Source organism: Canis lupus, chromosome 14, assembly GCF_048164855.1.
Source record: "Canis lupus baileyi chromosome 14, mCanLup2.hap1, whole genome shotgun sequence".
Classification (NCBI taxonomy): Eukaryota; Metazoa; Chordata; class Mammalia; order Carnivora; family Canidae; genus Canis; species Canis lupus.
The window spans coordinates 65,115,220-65,129,379 of NC_132851.1; the positions used below are offsets into that span (position 1 = coordinate 65,115,220).

The 14,160-nt window shown below is 40.5% G+C and overlaps 1 protein-coding gene and 1 pseudogene across 4 annotated transcripts in view; one reads left to right on the top strand and one right to left on the bottom strand.

Annotated features, from left to right (window-relative positions):
- The window catches only part of MTHFD2L (methylenetetrahydrofolate dehydrogenase (NADP+ dependent) 2 like), a 136,936-nt gene that overhangs the window by 120,805 nt on the left and 1,971 nt on the right, over positions 1-14,160 (top strand). For 2 of the 4 annotated variants that reach the window (XM_072775389.1, XM_072775385.1), the window contains one exon: positions 9,874-11,213. The exons of 1 other annotated variant lie outside the window; for it this stretch is intronic. In XM_072775389.1, coding sequence (XP_072631490.1) covers positions 9,874-9,986 — 113 coding nt within the window. In that variant the 3' untranslated portion in view covers positions 9,987-11,213. Of the gene's footprint in view, positions 1-6,210; positions 6,380-9,873; positions 11,214-14,160 lie in introns of those variants that run through there. One more of the 4 variants, XR_012007227.1, reaches the window with a different exon arrangement.
- LOC140604219 (elongation factor 1-alpha 1 pseudogene) lies at positions 1,518-5,889 on the bottom strand (annotated as a pseudogene).

Sequence of the window (14,160 nt, forward strand, 5' to 3'; positions counted from 1 at the left end):
CCTGTCATCATCTCAAATTTTAAATATAAAATAACCTAATGACTTCTGCTCCATACTTCTTGTTCTAATCTTGACCTTGATACATAGTTGTCTTCAATGGAAAAGATGTCAGGCCACACCCATCTGAATTCTTTACTTTAGAAATCTGAATCTAGTAACCAGGAGAGTGTAGTCAGTCACCCACTGAGTGGAGAAAAAGGAGCATGACAGATTAGATTTCAGACTTCAGGCAAAGAAAGGGTTTCTTGGATAATAGTTGAATAATGTTCCAGGACCTGAAACTTTGTGAAAATACAATGTGAATTTCTCTGTCATTTTCTGAAATTATCATGTAGTATACATTTTTCACCCCCAATTTCTCGCTTTGCAAAACTGGCTGTTCCAACCTATAAAAATAACCAAGTTTTTCACAAAAGACTTGAAAGTTTATTCGCCGGGACACAATAATTACAGCTGCCATCACCCCATCTAAATGTCCTGCCCCCTCACCTGGGGGTCATGCAGCCCATGGCTACATCCCCCACTACATCTCACTCTACTCTGTTTTTCTCATGCACTTTGGTCATAATGAACTACTGTCAGTTCCTCTGTTGCATCAAATTCATTGTCAGATCGAACCTCCTTTCGCTTTTACTATTTCCTTATGTCTTCATTGTAGTCTCTCCTTTTTCTTACGCCTCTGGCATCCATCAGATCTTGAAGCTTTTCTGTCTACAGATCTTTCTTTGATGCTCGTATCTGATTTCTGTTTCCTCCTTGAGCTACTCACTGGAGAACTAGAATTTATTACCATCTTAGCACATCTTACTTTATGTTCTTACTTTTATTATCTCCCTTTCCTCTGTGTCAGATGATGACAGCTTCCCCACTTGATCGTATCTTGCTCAGGATAGATTTTTTTTCCTCTAAATTTAAAATACTTCTGGGCTCTGCATGAGCAGGAATCTTCTCCTTCATACCTACATGTTGGCAACCCTGGCCTTATTGCAGCGTTTCTAAGAGTTCATGCTCCTTTCCACCTGAAGGAAGCTTCTTTCCACCTTCACCGCAGACATTGTTCCACCTACCAACAGTGTCTATGCCCCACCTCTTCATTTCACATGGAAAAGTTCGATTTACCCTTCATGTTTCTGGGCTTGGCATAGATAAACCCCATATGTGTATGCAGTGCTCAGTTAGAGCCTCCTCACAGTCACAGGGGTAGCACATTTCATAACTATAGTTCAATTATTTTCGGGGTAATTATATATATATATTTTTTTCTCTCATTAAACTTTTATTTTAATGAGTCTCAAAATTCTGTGACAGATTTTTGGTCAAGTTGTTTCCATTAGGGAAGCCTGGGTGGCTCAGTGGTTGAGCATCTGCCTTCAGCTCAGGTCATGATCCCGGAGTCATGGGATCAAGTCCCAAATTGGGCTCTTTTCGTAGAGCCTGCTTCTCCCTCAACCTGTGTCTCTGCCTCTCTTTGTCTGTCATGAATAAATAAGTAAAATCTTTTTTAAAAAGTTGTTTCCAATAAAAAGTACTGATTTTAAAACAAATAACTTAAAACTGCCACACACGCACAAAAAAATAAAACCAAATGGTCCACACAACATTCTCCCTTCCTTCTGAGGGTTTTACGATGCGTTGTTCTCATTAACCAGACTTTTACTATTCAACCCAAGTGGCCGATTGACACAGTTCTGAGGCCGTTCTTCCACCACCGATCAAGACTGGGGTGGCAGGTGTTGGGGATAATACTCATTTAGCCTCCTGGGCTTTCTGGGCAGACTGGGGGACTCTGCCAGCTCCAGCTGCCTTCTTGTCCTCCGCTTTGAGGACATCCGCGCCACCGTCTGTCTCATGTCACGAGCAGCAAAACGGCCCAGAGGAGGGTGGTCAGAGAAGCTCTCAACACACATAGGTTTGCCAGGAACCACATCCCCAGATTTCACGAACTTGGGACCATCTTCCAGCTTCTTTCCAGAACGACGATCTATCTTCCCCTTCAGCTCCGCAAACTTGCAAGCGCTGTGAGCTGCGGGTCGGCCCAGCACAGGTGCGTGTCCAGCACCGATTTGGCCTGGAGGTTCAGGAGAATCACCTGAGCCGCGAAGCCAGCTGCTTCCACGGGTGGGTCCTTGTTGCTGTCGCCGGCCGCGTCGCCGCGACGAACATCTTTGACAGACACGCTCTTGACATCGAAGCCCACGTTGTCCCCAGGAAGAGCCTCACTCCAGCGTCCCGGTGCATTTCCACACTTTCCTTCAGGTGTAACATTGACCGGAGCAAGGTGACCCCCTGCCAGGCCGAAGAACACCAGCCCCCCTCGGCCCCGGGCCGGTACCGACACCACCGATTTTGCAGGCGTCCCGGAGGGGCAGGTGCAAGGGCTTGGCAGGTGGACGAGTCGGCGGCGGGATGCAGCCAGAGCTCCGAGCAGTGGGTTCCCGCATCCCCGTCCTCACGGGGCACTTTCCGTCCCTGGCCCCACGGCGTGTTAGCCCCTGGCTCCAGCCTGTCGTCACCTTTCCAGCCAGAGACGGCACAAGTGGTGCTGCTGCGTGGGGGGGTAGCCAAGCTCCGTGGTGCGGGTGCTGACTTCCTGGGCGATGTCCTCGGGGCTCCTCGGGCTGTGGGGTGGCTCAGTGGGATCCGTTTCGTTAACACCAACGATTAGTTGTTTCACGCCCAGTGTGTAAGCCAGAGGGCACGCTCACGGGTCTGCCCATTCCCCGAGACCCTGCTTCAAATTCACCGACACCAGCGGCAACGACCAGGACAGCACAGTCAGCCTGACGTGTGCCCGGAATCATGGTTTTGATAAAGTCTCTGTGTCCTGGGGCATCAGTGATGGTCACATAACACTGCTGGTCTCCACGGGGAATTTCCACAGGGACACATCAGTGGTGATACCACGTTCACGTCCAGCTTTCAGTTTATCCAAGGCCCAGGCATACGTGAAGGAGCCTTTTCCCATCTCAGCAGCCTCCTTCTCAAATTCTTCGATAGTTCTTTGGTCGATCCCACCACATTTGTGGATCAGATGGCCAGTAGTGGTAGACTTGCCCGAGTCTACGTGTCCAATGACGATGATGTTGTTGTGAGTCCTTTCCTGTCCCATTTTTGGTTTAGGTTTAGTGGTGGTTTTCACGATGGGTGTGAAACAATGGGTGGCAAACCTATTGCAGAAAAAAAAGGGGGTAATTATATTTTTAATATCTGTCTCCTAGCTACACTATAAGCTCCGAGGGACAGCTCTGGCTGTCTTTCTCAAGAAATATTTGTGGTGAATCTATCTGGGCCAAACTGGAGCCAGTGTGGGAACAGTGAATAAGTTAGGAAAATGTGCAAGGGTTGGGAAATAATGCCAGACCCGGATGTAGGGCCAGATCCTAAAAGAGCTTTATTGCCACGACAAACAGTTTATACTTTATCCTGAAGACAGTAAAGATTCATCAAATGTTCCAAAGCTGAAATGATCAATGAAATAATCTATGTTTCAAAGAATGAGTCTGGCAGCAGGTTAGAGGATTTTTGTCTCTAAACCAAAAGACTATTTTAGTAGATTATAAAAAAAATGACTACGTATTTCTCCTGTCCCCATATGGACATCCCTTTGGCAATGTGGCTTTATCATTCTTCTTATCCCATGATTTTAAATATGAGTTTAGCCATGTGACCTGCTTTGACCCATGGGGCATTAGCAGCTGTGATTCAAGCATTTGCACCTAGGGGTTTGCCTGGGGCCTGAAAGGGAAACCAGAAGTCCCTAGTGAAGTAGCTTCATGAAGCAGTGAACTTCAGCCATGTTTTAAACTTCCTCTTTGCTACTGTTAACACGTACAACACTGGCCCCCTCACACCACCAGAGAGAAATCTCTCTCCCTTCAGCAAATGATCCTCAGAAGTGTGCTCCAGAATCTTGAGGTGGGAGGGAGCCATAAGGAGCGAGCCTACATTTGTCAGGAGATTACAGCATTCATTATAACTGCAAATTGAAAGCCACTCTACTAAGTTTCATGGGTCAGTGAATGAACAGTTAATTCAGCCTGGAGAGTTAATGAGCACAAAGGAAGTGACATTTAGCTAGATCTGCAAAGGAAGAATAAATATTCATCAGGTAGAAAAGTAGAGGCAGGGTACGTAAACAGAGAGTAGCATGTACAGAGGCAAGTGTTGCATCCCAAAGGACGGATTTTAAATGGTCGTCTTTTCCCCTTCTATACAACTGAGCATCCTCTCTGATATTCTAGATCATGCTAGCAGAACCCTCTCACCCTCAAGGAAGCCTATAGAATTTACTTCTGTGGTGTCTATAAAGTTTATAGAAAGGCCAATGAAACAAATTGCCGTGGTAATTAGTGCCTTTCCTCAAAATAGTCTTTATTTTCAGAAACCTGTTTTAAACACGACCAAGTCATTTTCCTCTGACTCTCATTCCCCAGAGTGAGCTCCATGCAAGTAACAATAGGATCTAATGGTTGTTTTATTTGTGTTCACTGTCAAATGGTTTCAGTAACTCTAGAATCATGTTAACTTCATGAAATTGAATCTAATCCTGATTGCGCAGTATCTGTTCATGGGCCTCTCATGAAAATCCTGACATTGATCAAGATCTAAGGCATGTTCCCTGCTTCTTGAAAGTTCATGTTGCCACTTTGCTGTTACAAAAAAAAAAATAAAAAACAAAGCAAAACTACATTAGTATCTGTTTTCACTAAGTGAAAGAAATCCGAGGTTTTTAGCTTTTCTGAAAAAAGCAAAAAACAACAGCAACAACAAAGAATAGGTGCAAAGCCAAAAGCATTCAGTGTTTGCTTCACAGTGAGCATCTGACGTACAGTGTGCACAGAGGCAGTGCACACCCCCAGCAGGGAGGGGGGCCCCACCAGGCTCCTTCCCTGGGAACTACACTTCAGCATGTCAGTATCCAGCAGCCAGAGCTGTGAACTGTGTCTGTGAGCACTTAGGCTTCTCCCCATTTATTTTGCACATCTGTTAGCAAGATATGTCCTAAGATGTCAGAAGAGCCAAAAAGGTTATTTTTTAGGACTAAGAATGCTCAAAAATTTCCCCCTATAAATTAATGGTATATGCTTCTTCTGTTACTCCATCATGGCATAAGAAAGGTTTTTTTGGATTGCTGGGAGGATCCTGTACCTGGTTTTCATACATACAGAATTTTTGGCATTTTCCTTAACATACACATATACTCCCTTACACCTAAACACAGAATAAATAAGTCTCTGAAGGAGATTGTTGCCTTAAAGTGCTTCTGTGATTCTTTTCAATATAGCATATAGAACACTTTTCCTCACACGTAATAGGATTAATCTTTAAAAGCATCCTCTTCTACAAGCAGGTGCAAACCTTTGTCTGCCCTTAGGGAAAGATCAGCCAAGGAGAGCTTTTTCTGGTGATGTAATGCTTGTTAACTTACGCTCTTGCAGACATGATTGGGGAAGATGCTTTTCAGAGCATCAGACATATTGGATTTAACTCTTTCTCACAAGACTAATTTAAGCTCACAAGCCACTTCTGATGCTTCATAAATATGTCAGGTAGGACAACCCTGAGATAGTTATGCACAATCATCAGTCTAGAGAATTTCTTTTAAGAATTGGCATCTTTACCCACTGGCATTTGCCAATGATAATTCCCTACCTTTCTTGAGAAATCAGTACCTCCATATCCTGGTTCTTCTGTAAATAGATGATACATTAACCCTAGCCAGCAGCAAATAAACTTCTATTTCTTCCTCCGATATAGATTCTCATGAAACTCAAAAGGGATGGAGACCTTGTATGGGTTGTTTTCCATCAAACTCATCACAGTTGACCTCTCGTGACTGTGTACAGACTTAATTTTCATATTCATCCGCTTTCTTTCAAAAATTAAAAAAAAAGAACAATATTTGATAGCCAGGGATATTCATAGTGATATAATCTTCTGCCTAGTGAGTGATGTTCAGGGCTCTGTTGGTGCCACTGAGCGCTTGTGAATGTCCAGAGAAGCCCTCGCCCAGGGCAGGTGGCCCACTACCCATCACACAGTGTGTTTCTATGAAGTGATAGGTAAGGCAAGGTAAAGGTGTGTTACCTTCTACAAGTTGAATGCGCAAAAAAGCAGACATAAGCTACAGATTCAGGCAGATGTTATTTTGTGCAACAGCTCATCCTCATTCCTCTGTCCTTCCACCCCAAACCTCACTTTTTTGAGCAGAAATATGCAACATAAGCATATTGTGAAAAACACAATTTGGAAGAGGAGTGTCATGGTACCTGAGCAGACCAGTGGTTGATCTGATCTGACACCCAGGAAGAAAGCAACTCAGACTGCTAAGCCAGCTGTGTAATTTGAAGTGCTGGATGTAATTCAGAGATGATGAGCTGTGAGTACTCAGAGTAAAAATGTAGGAAAGTTACTTTATTAGAACTTCCCTCCTTATATCTTTTTTCAGACAATCCTCCAAACCCTTTGAGAACACTGCATCAAATTTTGGCCCCTGAATCTTTCCTGGGACTTTTCTACTTATTCAGGTCATGGTAATACAGTTGCATTGGGATGGGGTGGAATCATGGAATCGTAGAATGTTTCAAACTGGGCTGTAGATAGCATCTCCACCATATAAGGGAGTGGTAAGTCACTCTAACCGCAGGGAGAAACACTTTCTTCATCTATTAAGATGAAATAATAATTCCATATGGATTATCACAATAATATTTGTAAAGTTCTTGGCAAGTAGAAGGTATTTAATTGATAGTAGCTATGGTTAATATTATCTTTATATGCATAATTTCAAGCCACTTTACCTTTCAAAGTTGAAAACCAAATTATATAAAATGACTTTACCTACAGCAGATCCCCTGACATGACGAATTTTATCTACCTTTTGACTGTGAAATGAATAATTTTGTTTTCCATTGCAGTTGGTTTGTACTTGATTCTTCATTTACCAGTAGTCTTTTATTTTTACCCTTTAGTATTTCAAACTCAGGACTTTACAAATACATAATTTTAAATACTACCAGAGTAAATAGTCGTAGCATAGTACATTTCTGCCAGAGATCCACTGATATTTTAAAAGCATGGCATTTCCAATTCTGTAGAAAAAGTCCTGGAAGGCACTGGTCATGCTATCAAGTCAGCCTATTACAAAGGGGGGAAGGGGCAATTTGTCATGATCAAGCAAATTAGTAGCTTGAGTTTTTCAGTAAATTAGCTTGAAATAAATTGTCTGTATCCACTGACACATTCCTGCAGATTGATTTTAGATTTTAAATCTCAAAGGCTATGTAGTTCACTTCATCAAAATTTACCGAATGCATGACCTGTGCATGGTGCAACTCTCAGATGAAGCCCAATGACGATAGCACCAGCTGTAAAGCCTTGGTTTCCACCATCCAGGTGCTAGTGCGTAGCTACTGGGGGCAGGCAACACAGTGTGCTAATTTCCATGACAGAGTTACATATAAAGTTACTGGAAATACAGGTGGTGGGGCTTTTAATTCAACATTGGAGGGGTGAGTTTTTGAGAAAAATTATAGCCAGGTAACATTTTATTGGCTTTTAAATAAGGATTTTCTTATTTGGATAAAGTAGAAGAGTATTCCAGGGGGAAGGAATAGCTAGAGCAAAGCAAGAAAGGATTGCTAATTCATAGCTATTTGTGAAATGGCTATTGACCTAGCCTAGACTTTGACATTGGATGGAAGTGTGATGAGGGAAAGACATGTTTGTGTGTAGAGAAGCTTTTTGGAAAACGAATCCATTGCCTTCCAAATCATAAGTATTCTTATCTTTTCTTTGTTACATACCATGATTGATAATACATACAAACTGGTTTTTTTTTTCTTTTGGTGATGTCTTTAAGCCTATTTGGACTTAAGCAAAAGAATATTATTCCTTTGCTCTTCCTATGATTAAAAAAAATTCTAGTGTACTACTAAACTTCAATTAAAGGTAAGGGTAAACTTTACAAACCCTATTTCTAGAAGGCAACATAAGTCGTACAATAATAATACTTGAGATCTAGAAAACTTGTTAGTTTTTTTAAGATTTTATTTATTCATGAGAGACACACAGAGAGAGAGAGACAGAGACAGAGACATAGGCAGAGGGAGAAGCAGGCTTCATACAGGAAGCCTGATGTGGGACTCAATCCCCGGAGTCCCGGGATCACGCCCTGAGCCAAAGGCAGATGCTCAGCAGCTGAGCCACCCAGGGCCCAAGTTGTTAGTTTAGATTCCTATAGAAGCATATGCGAGCGAAATTTGTAAAAGGCAATGCATCTAAGTAACATGTGAACTAATAATGTCAGAGTATGTGTTAAAGAAGTATTATCTGTGCTAACTGACAATAAAAGAGTTATCTGGGAAAACTTCATTGTTCATATTCACATGACAAAGCATAAAACCAGCAGGTCAAAGCAGGGGACCATTCACGTGTAATAATGTGGGTGTGAAAACATTCTTAAATAAGACTTGCTGAAAGTTCTCTGTGTTTTCTTTGAGTCTATTCACTGAATAAGAAGTCTGCATACCTTAGAACAGGACTATGTGTATATGCTCAGTAATTCAAATATATTTGATGATTTTTATTAGACTGCACTGAGAATGTATTATTCACACATAAATGATGCTGTTGTTAGAACAGGAATTTATCAATTTAACAAATGGTGTGTGCTGAACTGTCTATATCCTGTTCCCCCTTTGTTACTAATATCATGTATTTTAGAAGTAATTAACTAAAATTAAAGGTACTTGGGTCACTCATGGATTATAGATTTTCAATCATGTAAAACTAACTGCGTGGAGATTCAACCTATAGTCTTAGGCTGATTAGGTATCATACACAGGATGGTCCAAGTGTGTGAGTGTTTCCAGGCTACCTTATTCTGACAGTGTTTTGAGGTTGTTAGACTTATATATGTAATGCAGAAAAATCCACTATATTCTGTTAAATTAATTAAACAAGGAGGCTTTTAGATTCATATGGCTCTAATGCCATGGCAGCCCATGTAAGCCAACCAAAATCTAAGCCTAAAAATGCCTCAAGGTTACAAAATCAAAACCGAAGGACAACCAGTCACAAAGAGCCAATTGAGTTTTAAGTGATAGCCAAAACTGAAAGGTCACTATTGAATGACCTTGCTTTGTTTCCACCTGTTCCCTTAAAAGTCGCTCACTAGCCTCTTGTTGGTAGAGCGCTCCTGACTACTTCCAGTTTACTGCTATGCAATTCAAATAGATAATATAAACTCTTAAAAATTTTTGAGGTACTTGACTGGCTCAGTCGGGAGAGCATGCAACTTTTTTTTTTTAAGATTTTATTTATTTATCTGAGAGAGAAAGAGAGAAAGCACACAAAAGAAAGCATGAGAGAGGGGATCCCTGGGTGGCTCAGTGGTTTAGTGCTGCCTTCAGCCCAGGGTGCAATCCTGGAGTCCTGGGATCGAGTCCCACGTTGGGCTCCCTGCATGGAGCCTGCTTCTCCTTCTGCTTCTCTCTCTCTCTCTATCATGAATAAATAATAAATAAAATCTTTTAAAAAAAAAAAAAGAAAGAAAGCATGAGAGAGAGAGAGGGAGAGGGAAGCAGGCTCCCCACTGTGCAGGGAGCTGGATACTGGGCTTTTGATCCCAGGACCCTGAAATCATGACCTGAGCCCAAGGCAGATGCTTAACTAACTGAGCCACCCAGATGCCCAGAGCATGCAACTCTTGGTATCAGAGTTACAAGTTTGAGCCCCATGTTGAATGTAAAGATTACTTTTTAAAAATGTTTTAAAAATTTTTACACACCTCTGTTTACCTTTTAACAGTTCAGTTTATTTAAAAATATGAAAAAATTAAAAATAAAGATGGCTTTCTGTTTTCTCCATCAGCTGTTAAGAAGAAGGCTAGCTTTATCACTCCAGTTCCAGGAGGCGTGGGACCCATGACGGTGGCAATGCTTCTGAAGAACACCCTTCTGGCAGCTAAAAAACTCATTTACTAGATCACATGAAAGAATAAAGCAAAATGAAATCATGCTATTTATTTATTTGACAAAGGGCAAACATCTTTATATTTTACTACAAAGCTATTTATTTCTACATTGTATTTATTTTTTCATGGATGGAATCATTGTGGATCAGATGATTCATACAACTTGATGCATTTCCTGCTAATAGATTTTGAGTTTTAGGGAGAAAAAAAAACCCAATTCCAGTGAAAGCTTTGGTAACAGCGGTTTATTTTGTGAATAATATTTGTTCATAGTTTTAAACAAAAAGGGCTCATAATAAATGAATATATTTTTGACACAAATATCACACTATGTTTTCAACAAATGTCCTGTCAGCCAAATGGGTGCCCTTATAAAATGTAATTTAGGTTTTGACATAAGTATGCTCAGTTTTTATATATTTTGTTTATCATATGCTGAAAAAGAGCTTACTTGCTAAAAGAAAGATAAAATATTAAAAGTAAGATCTTGATCTCATTTATTCCTCAAATGGATCCTGTGAGGCCCCTTAATGAGAATGATACTCTATTCAAGGAAATAAAAATAAACAAAGAAGGCAAAAAATGCAGAGCCACTTAGAAAGGTAATGATCATTTCAAATTGCAATGACTACTTTCTATGGTAAAAATGTGATAAGAATATCTTAGGTTTACATGTAATTTCTTTCTTATTCTAGAAAAATATTTGGATAATATCTTCCTTGAAGAATAATGGAAAATCCAATACCAAACATATACAACAAAGCTATGGTTGTATTTTCCCACAAATATTAGAAAAATATAGTATAGAATGAGTGAGAACTGCATTAAAGAAAAACTGCCAGATTTGTTCACAGATTCAGAAATTAATAGGAAAATAAGACACTTAACAAAATGTGCCAAAGCTAAGTCTTAGGCTATGACAAAAAGTCTACTGCTTTGTTCCCCACTGTTCTTACCTCTTCTGCTGTGGCATTTGGTTCTCAAAGTAGATGCCATATTTCGAACGCCATTTAAATTAGGAAATACACATGAATGTCAGTTGAAGGCTATTCTGAGACTATCCTAAGCACTTCATTGTATTGTTTTCATGTCCAATTCCAGTGTGTTTAGGCACCAACAATGATTCTTACCCAGTGCATGTCTTTATCACTGTGTGTTTCTGATCAATTGTGTGAAAATAGACTAGATACTTATAATTAATAATATTTCAACCGTATAATAAAAGCAATTTGAAGAATACCTGTCTTTTTTCCTTAAGATATTTGTGGTTTTTTTGTTAATATATATTTGTTACCTATTTCTTTCTCCTTCTTCTTCTTTTTTTTTTTTTTTTTTTTTTTTTGTAGTTTCAAGTTCTTATTTATATTCCAGTTAGTTAACATACAGTGTAATATTAGTTTCAGGAGTAGAATTGTGGGGCACCTGGGTGGCTCAGATGCTGGTTGAGCATCTGCCTTTGGCTCAGGTCATGATCCCGAGGTCCTGGGAAGTATTCCCACATCAGGCTTCCCCATGGGGAGCCTATTTCTCCTTCTGCCTATGTCTCTGACTCTCTCTCTCTCTCTCATGAATAAATAAGTAAAATATTTTTTTAAAAAAGGAGTAGAATTGTTACCTATTTCTTTACCAACATGCTGAGGAAATGTACAGGTTTTTTAAGCATGTAAGAAAAGGTTCTACAGCCCATTCTACAATCAGTCCAGACCAATCTTTGTCTGATAACACCAACAGATTTTAAATTCAAAGCTCCAAGCAAACATCTCAGAAAGGGCCTATTTTATTCTTAAGGGCCCCAAATTCCCCAAACAGACAAAATGACCCAAAGTACAGGTACCTGCAAAAGGTGAAGTCTGTAGTTTTGAGCCTAGCACCTCCAACCCCTCAAAGTACAGGAGGAGTTATTTTTGGAAGGTTTCTGACCTTTGGCTAGGCTAAAATTCAGGAGTGAATCTTTCTAGAGACTTAAAATACTGTAAAAGAAAAATTGTTCTGACATTTGTTAAAAATGATAAGGAAGACTTTATCCAGGACTATTGCAATGGGATCAAGACTATTGCAATAGAGAAGATTCAACTCAACTCCAAATACAGCAAAGACAGCTATGGATCTACATCCAGTAAGTGAGTAAGGAGATCAGTAGGTGGGAAATTACTATAAGAGGAAATGGATTATATATCAAAAATAGAGGGAGTCTTGGTAAACTAACTTACCAGGACTCTTGCTGAAGGCAGACCAGATATCAAGGGTGGGGCATGAGAACTTGATCAGATGTGGTGGGGAGGATGGTCTTCATTAACTGACTCAGCAGCATTCTTTGCTAAAACGGGGCTCAGCAGGCCTAGTCAAGAAGACTCAGAGGAATCTGACTGAAGTCCAGTCAAGAAGAAGGAAGCCTTTGTCAATACATAAAGGAGATAAAGTTGATTTGTTGGTACCATGACTTTATTTATGGGTATTTGGACTGCATGAAAGATAGATATATCATGGCCATGTAGAGGAGCTTTGGAGAAGTAACCTTCCTTCTCCTGCGAGTATCTACAAAAAGGACCCTGAAGAAGTAAGGGGAGTGAACAATAATACAAAGATATGGAGGTGAGAATGAGTTTGGCATATATATATTTATGAGAGCAAGAGTCAGACTAAAATGAGAAGCGTATGTTGGAGAGTGGTAGAAGCCCAACTGGATAGATTAGAGAGTACCTGGAGTTTAATGAGTTAGGAGAATTGTAGTTAGACCCTGGAAGATGTTATCACTAATTATCACAAGGAAGGTGTAAAAGGGAGCTGATTCTGGAGGAGAGATTATGTTCAACTTAAGAGTAACAGATGATAACATGATACCTAAAGAGAAGTCCTGACATAACATCAGTCTGGGAAGAGACTAATGAAGATTTAGGACTCAGTACTGTAGTGGGTTTTTTTTTTCTTTTTTAAGATTTTATTGATTTATTTGAGAGAAGGAGACAGCGTGAGAAAGAGAGAGAATGTAAGAGCATGAGCTGAGGGAAGGGAGGAAAGGGTAGAGGGAGAGGGAGAAGCATACTCTCAGCTGAGTAGGGAGCCTGATGCCTGGCCATCCCAGGACCCTGAGATCATGGCGAGCCGCAGGCAGGTGCTTAACCCAACTGAGCCACCCAGGTGCCCCTCCATTCCATGTATCAACCACTAAATCCCTGACCTTGTTGACCATTATACACCCCCTCTGTCCCTCTACTCTTGTTCAATCCTAACAGCTATCCTTTTATTTTATTTTATTTATTTATTTATTTATTTATTTATTTATTTATTTATTGTTGTAACAGCTATCCTTAAGAGCGCACCTGGCATGTGCTAAATGCTTTACGGATTCTTGTTGTTATTGACAATCTCCATTTGACAGATGAGAAAATTGACCCTTGGGATTATTAAAAACCTTCAGCCAGGGCTAAATGGATAGTAGATGTGGGATTGGAATTCAAAACAAGGTCTGGGATGATATGAGCCGGAGCTCACTCTCCGTTACACCACACTGCTTCCCTCAGTCCCTCCCCAATCCCCCGGAGTCCTTTCTCTTATTACACATCTAAATCTTACTTGTTATTCCAGATTCACCTCAAATGAAACTTGTTCATGAAAACTGCCATGAGAATTTGACTAAGTCCTACCCCTGAACTCCCACAGCTATTTCTGCAGACATTCGCAGCACTTATCAATTCCTACCTAGTTTTGTAGTTATGTATGCACTTTCCTTAACTCCCTTCAGCACCTGAAAGTCAGAGTCCATGCATGATTTGTCTGTCTTGCTAATACCACATCCAGCCCAGTGCTATGGATATTCTAGGCATTCGATATTTTATGAATGAATGAATAAGTGAATGAATGAATGAATGAATGAATGGCAACCGCACCCATGAGAATTACAGAATAAGTTTCGAGAGAGATAAGGCAATGGACTGATTTCCTGCCAATGTCTAGCAACATTTTTGTTGAATTAGTGAAAGAGCAAGAAAGAAGAAAAAAAAGGGAAAAAAAAGACAAGGGAGGGGAAGTGAGGAGTGGGGAAAGGAGGTGGAGGGAAGACACTTTCAGAGATGCTTATGACAAGACGAGAGAGATGAATACATTAAAAAGACAGAAAGAGTGGTAGAAGGGAAGAATGAAAGTGTAGTGTACTTAGCCTTCTTTCCCCTTTCTCTTGGAGCAGG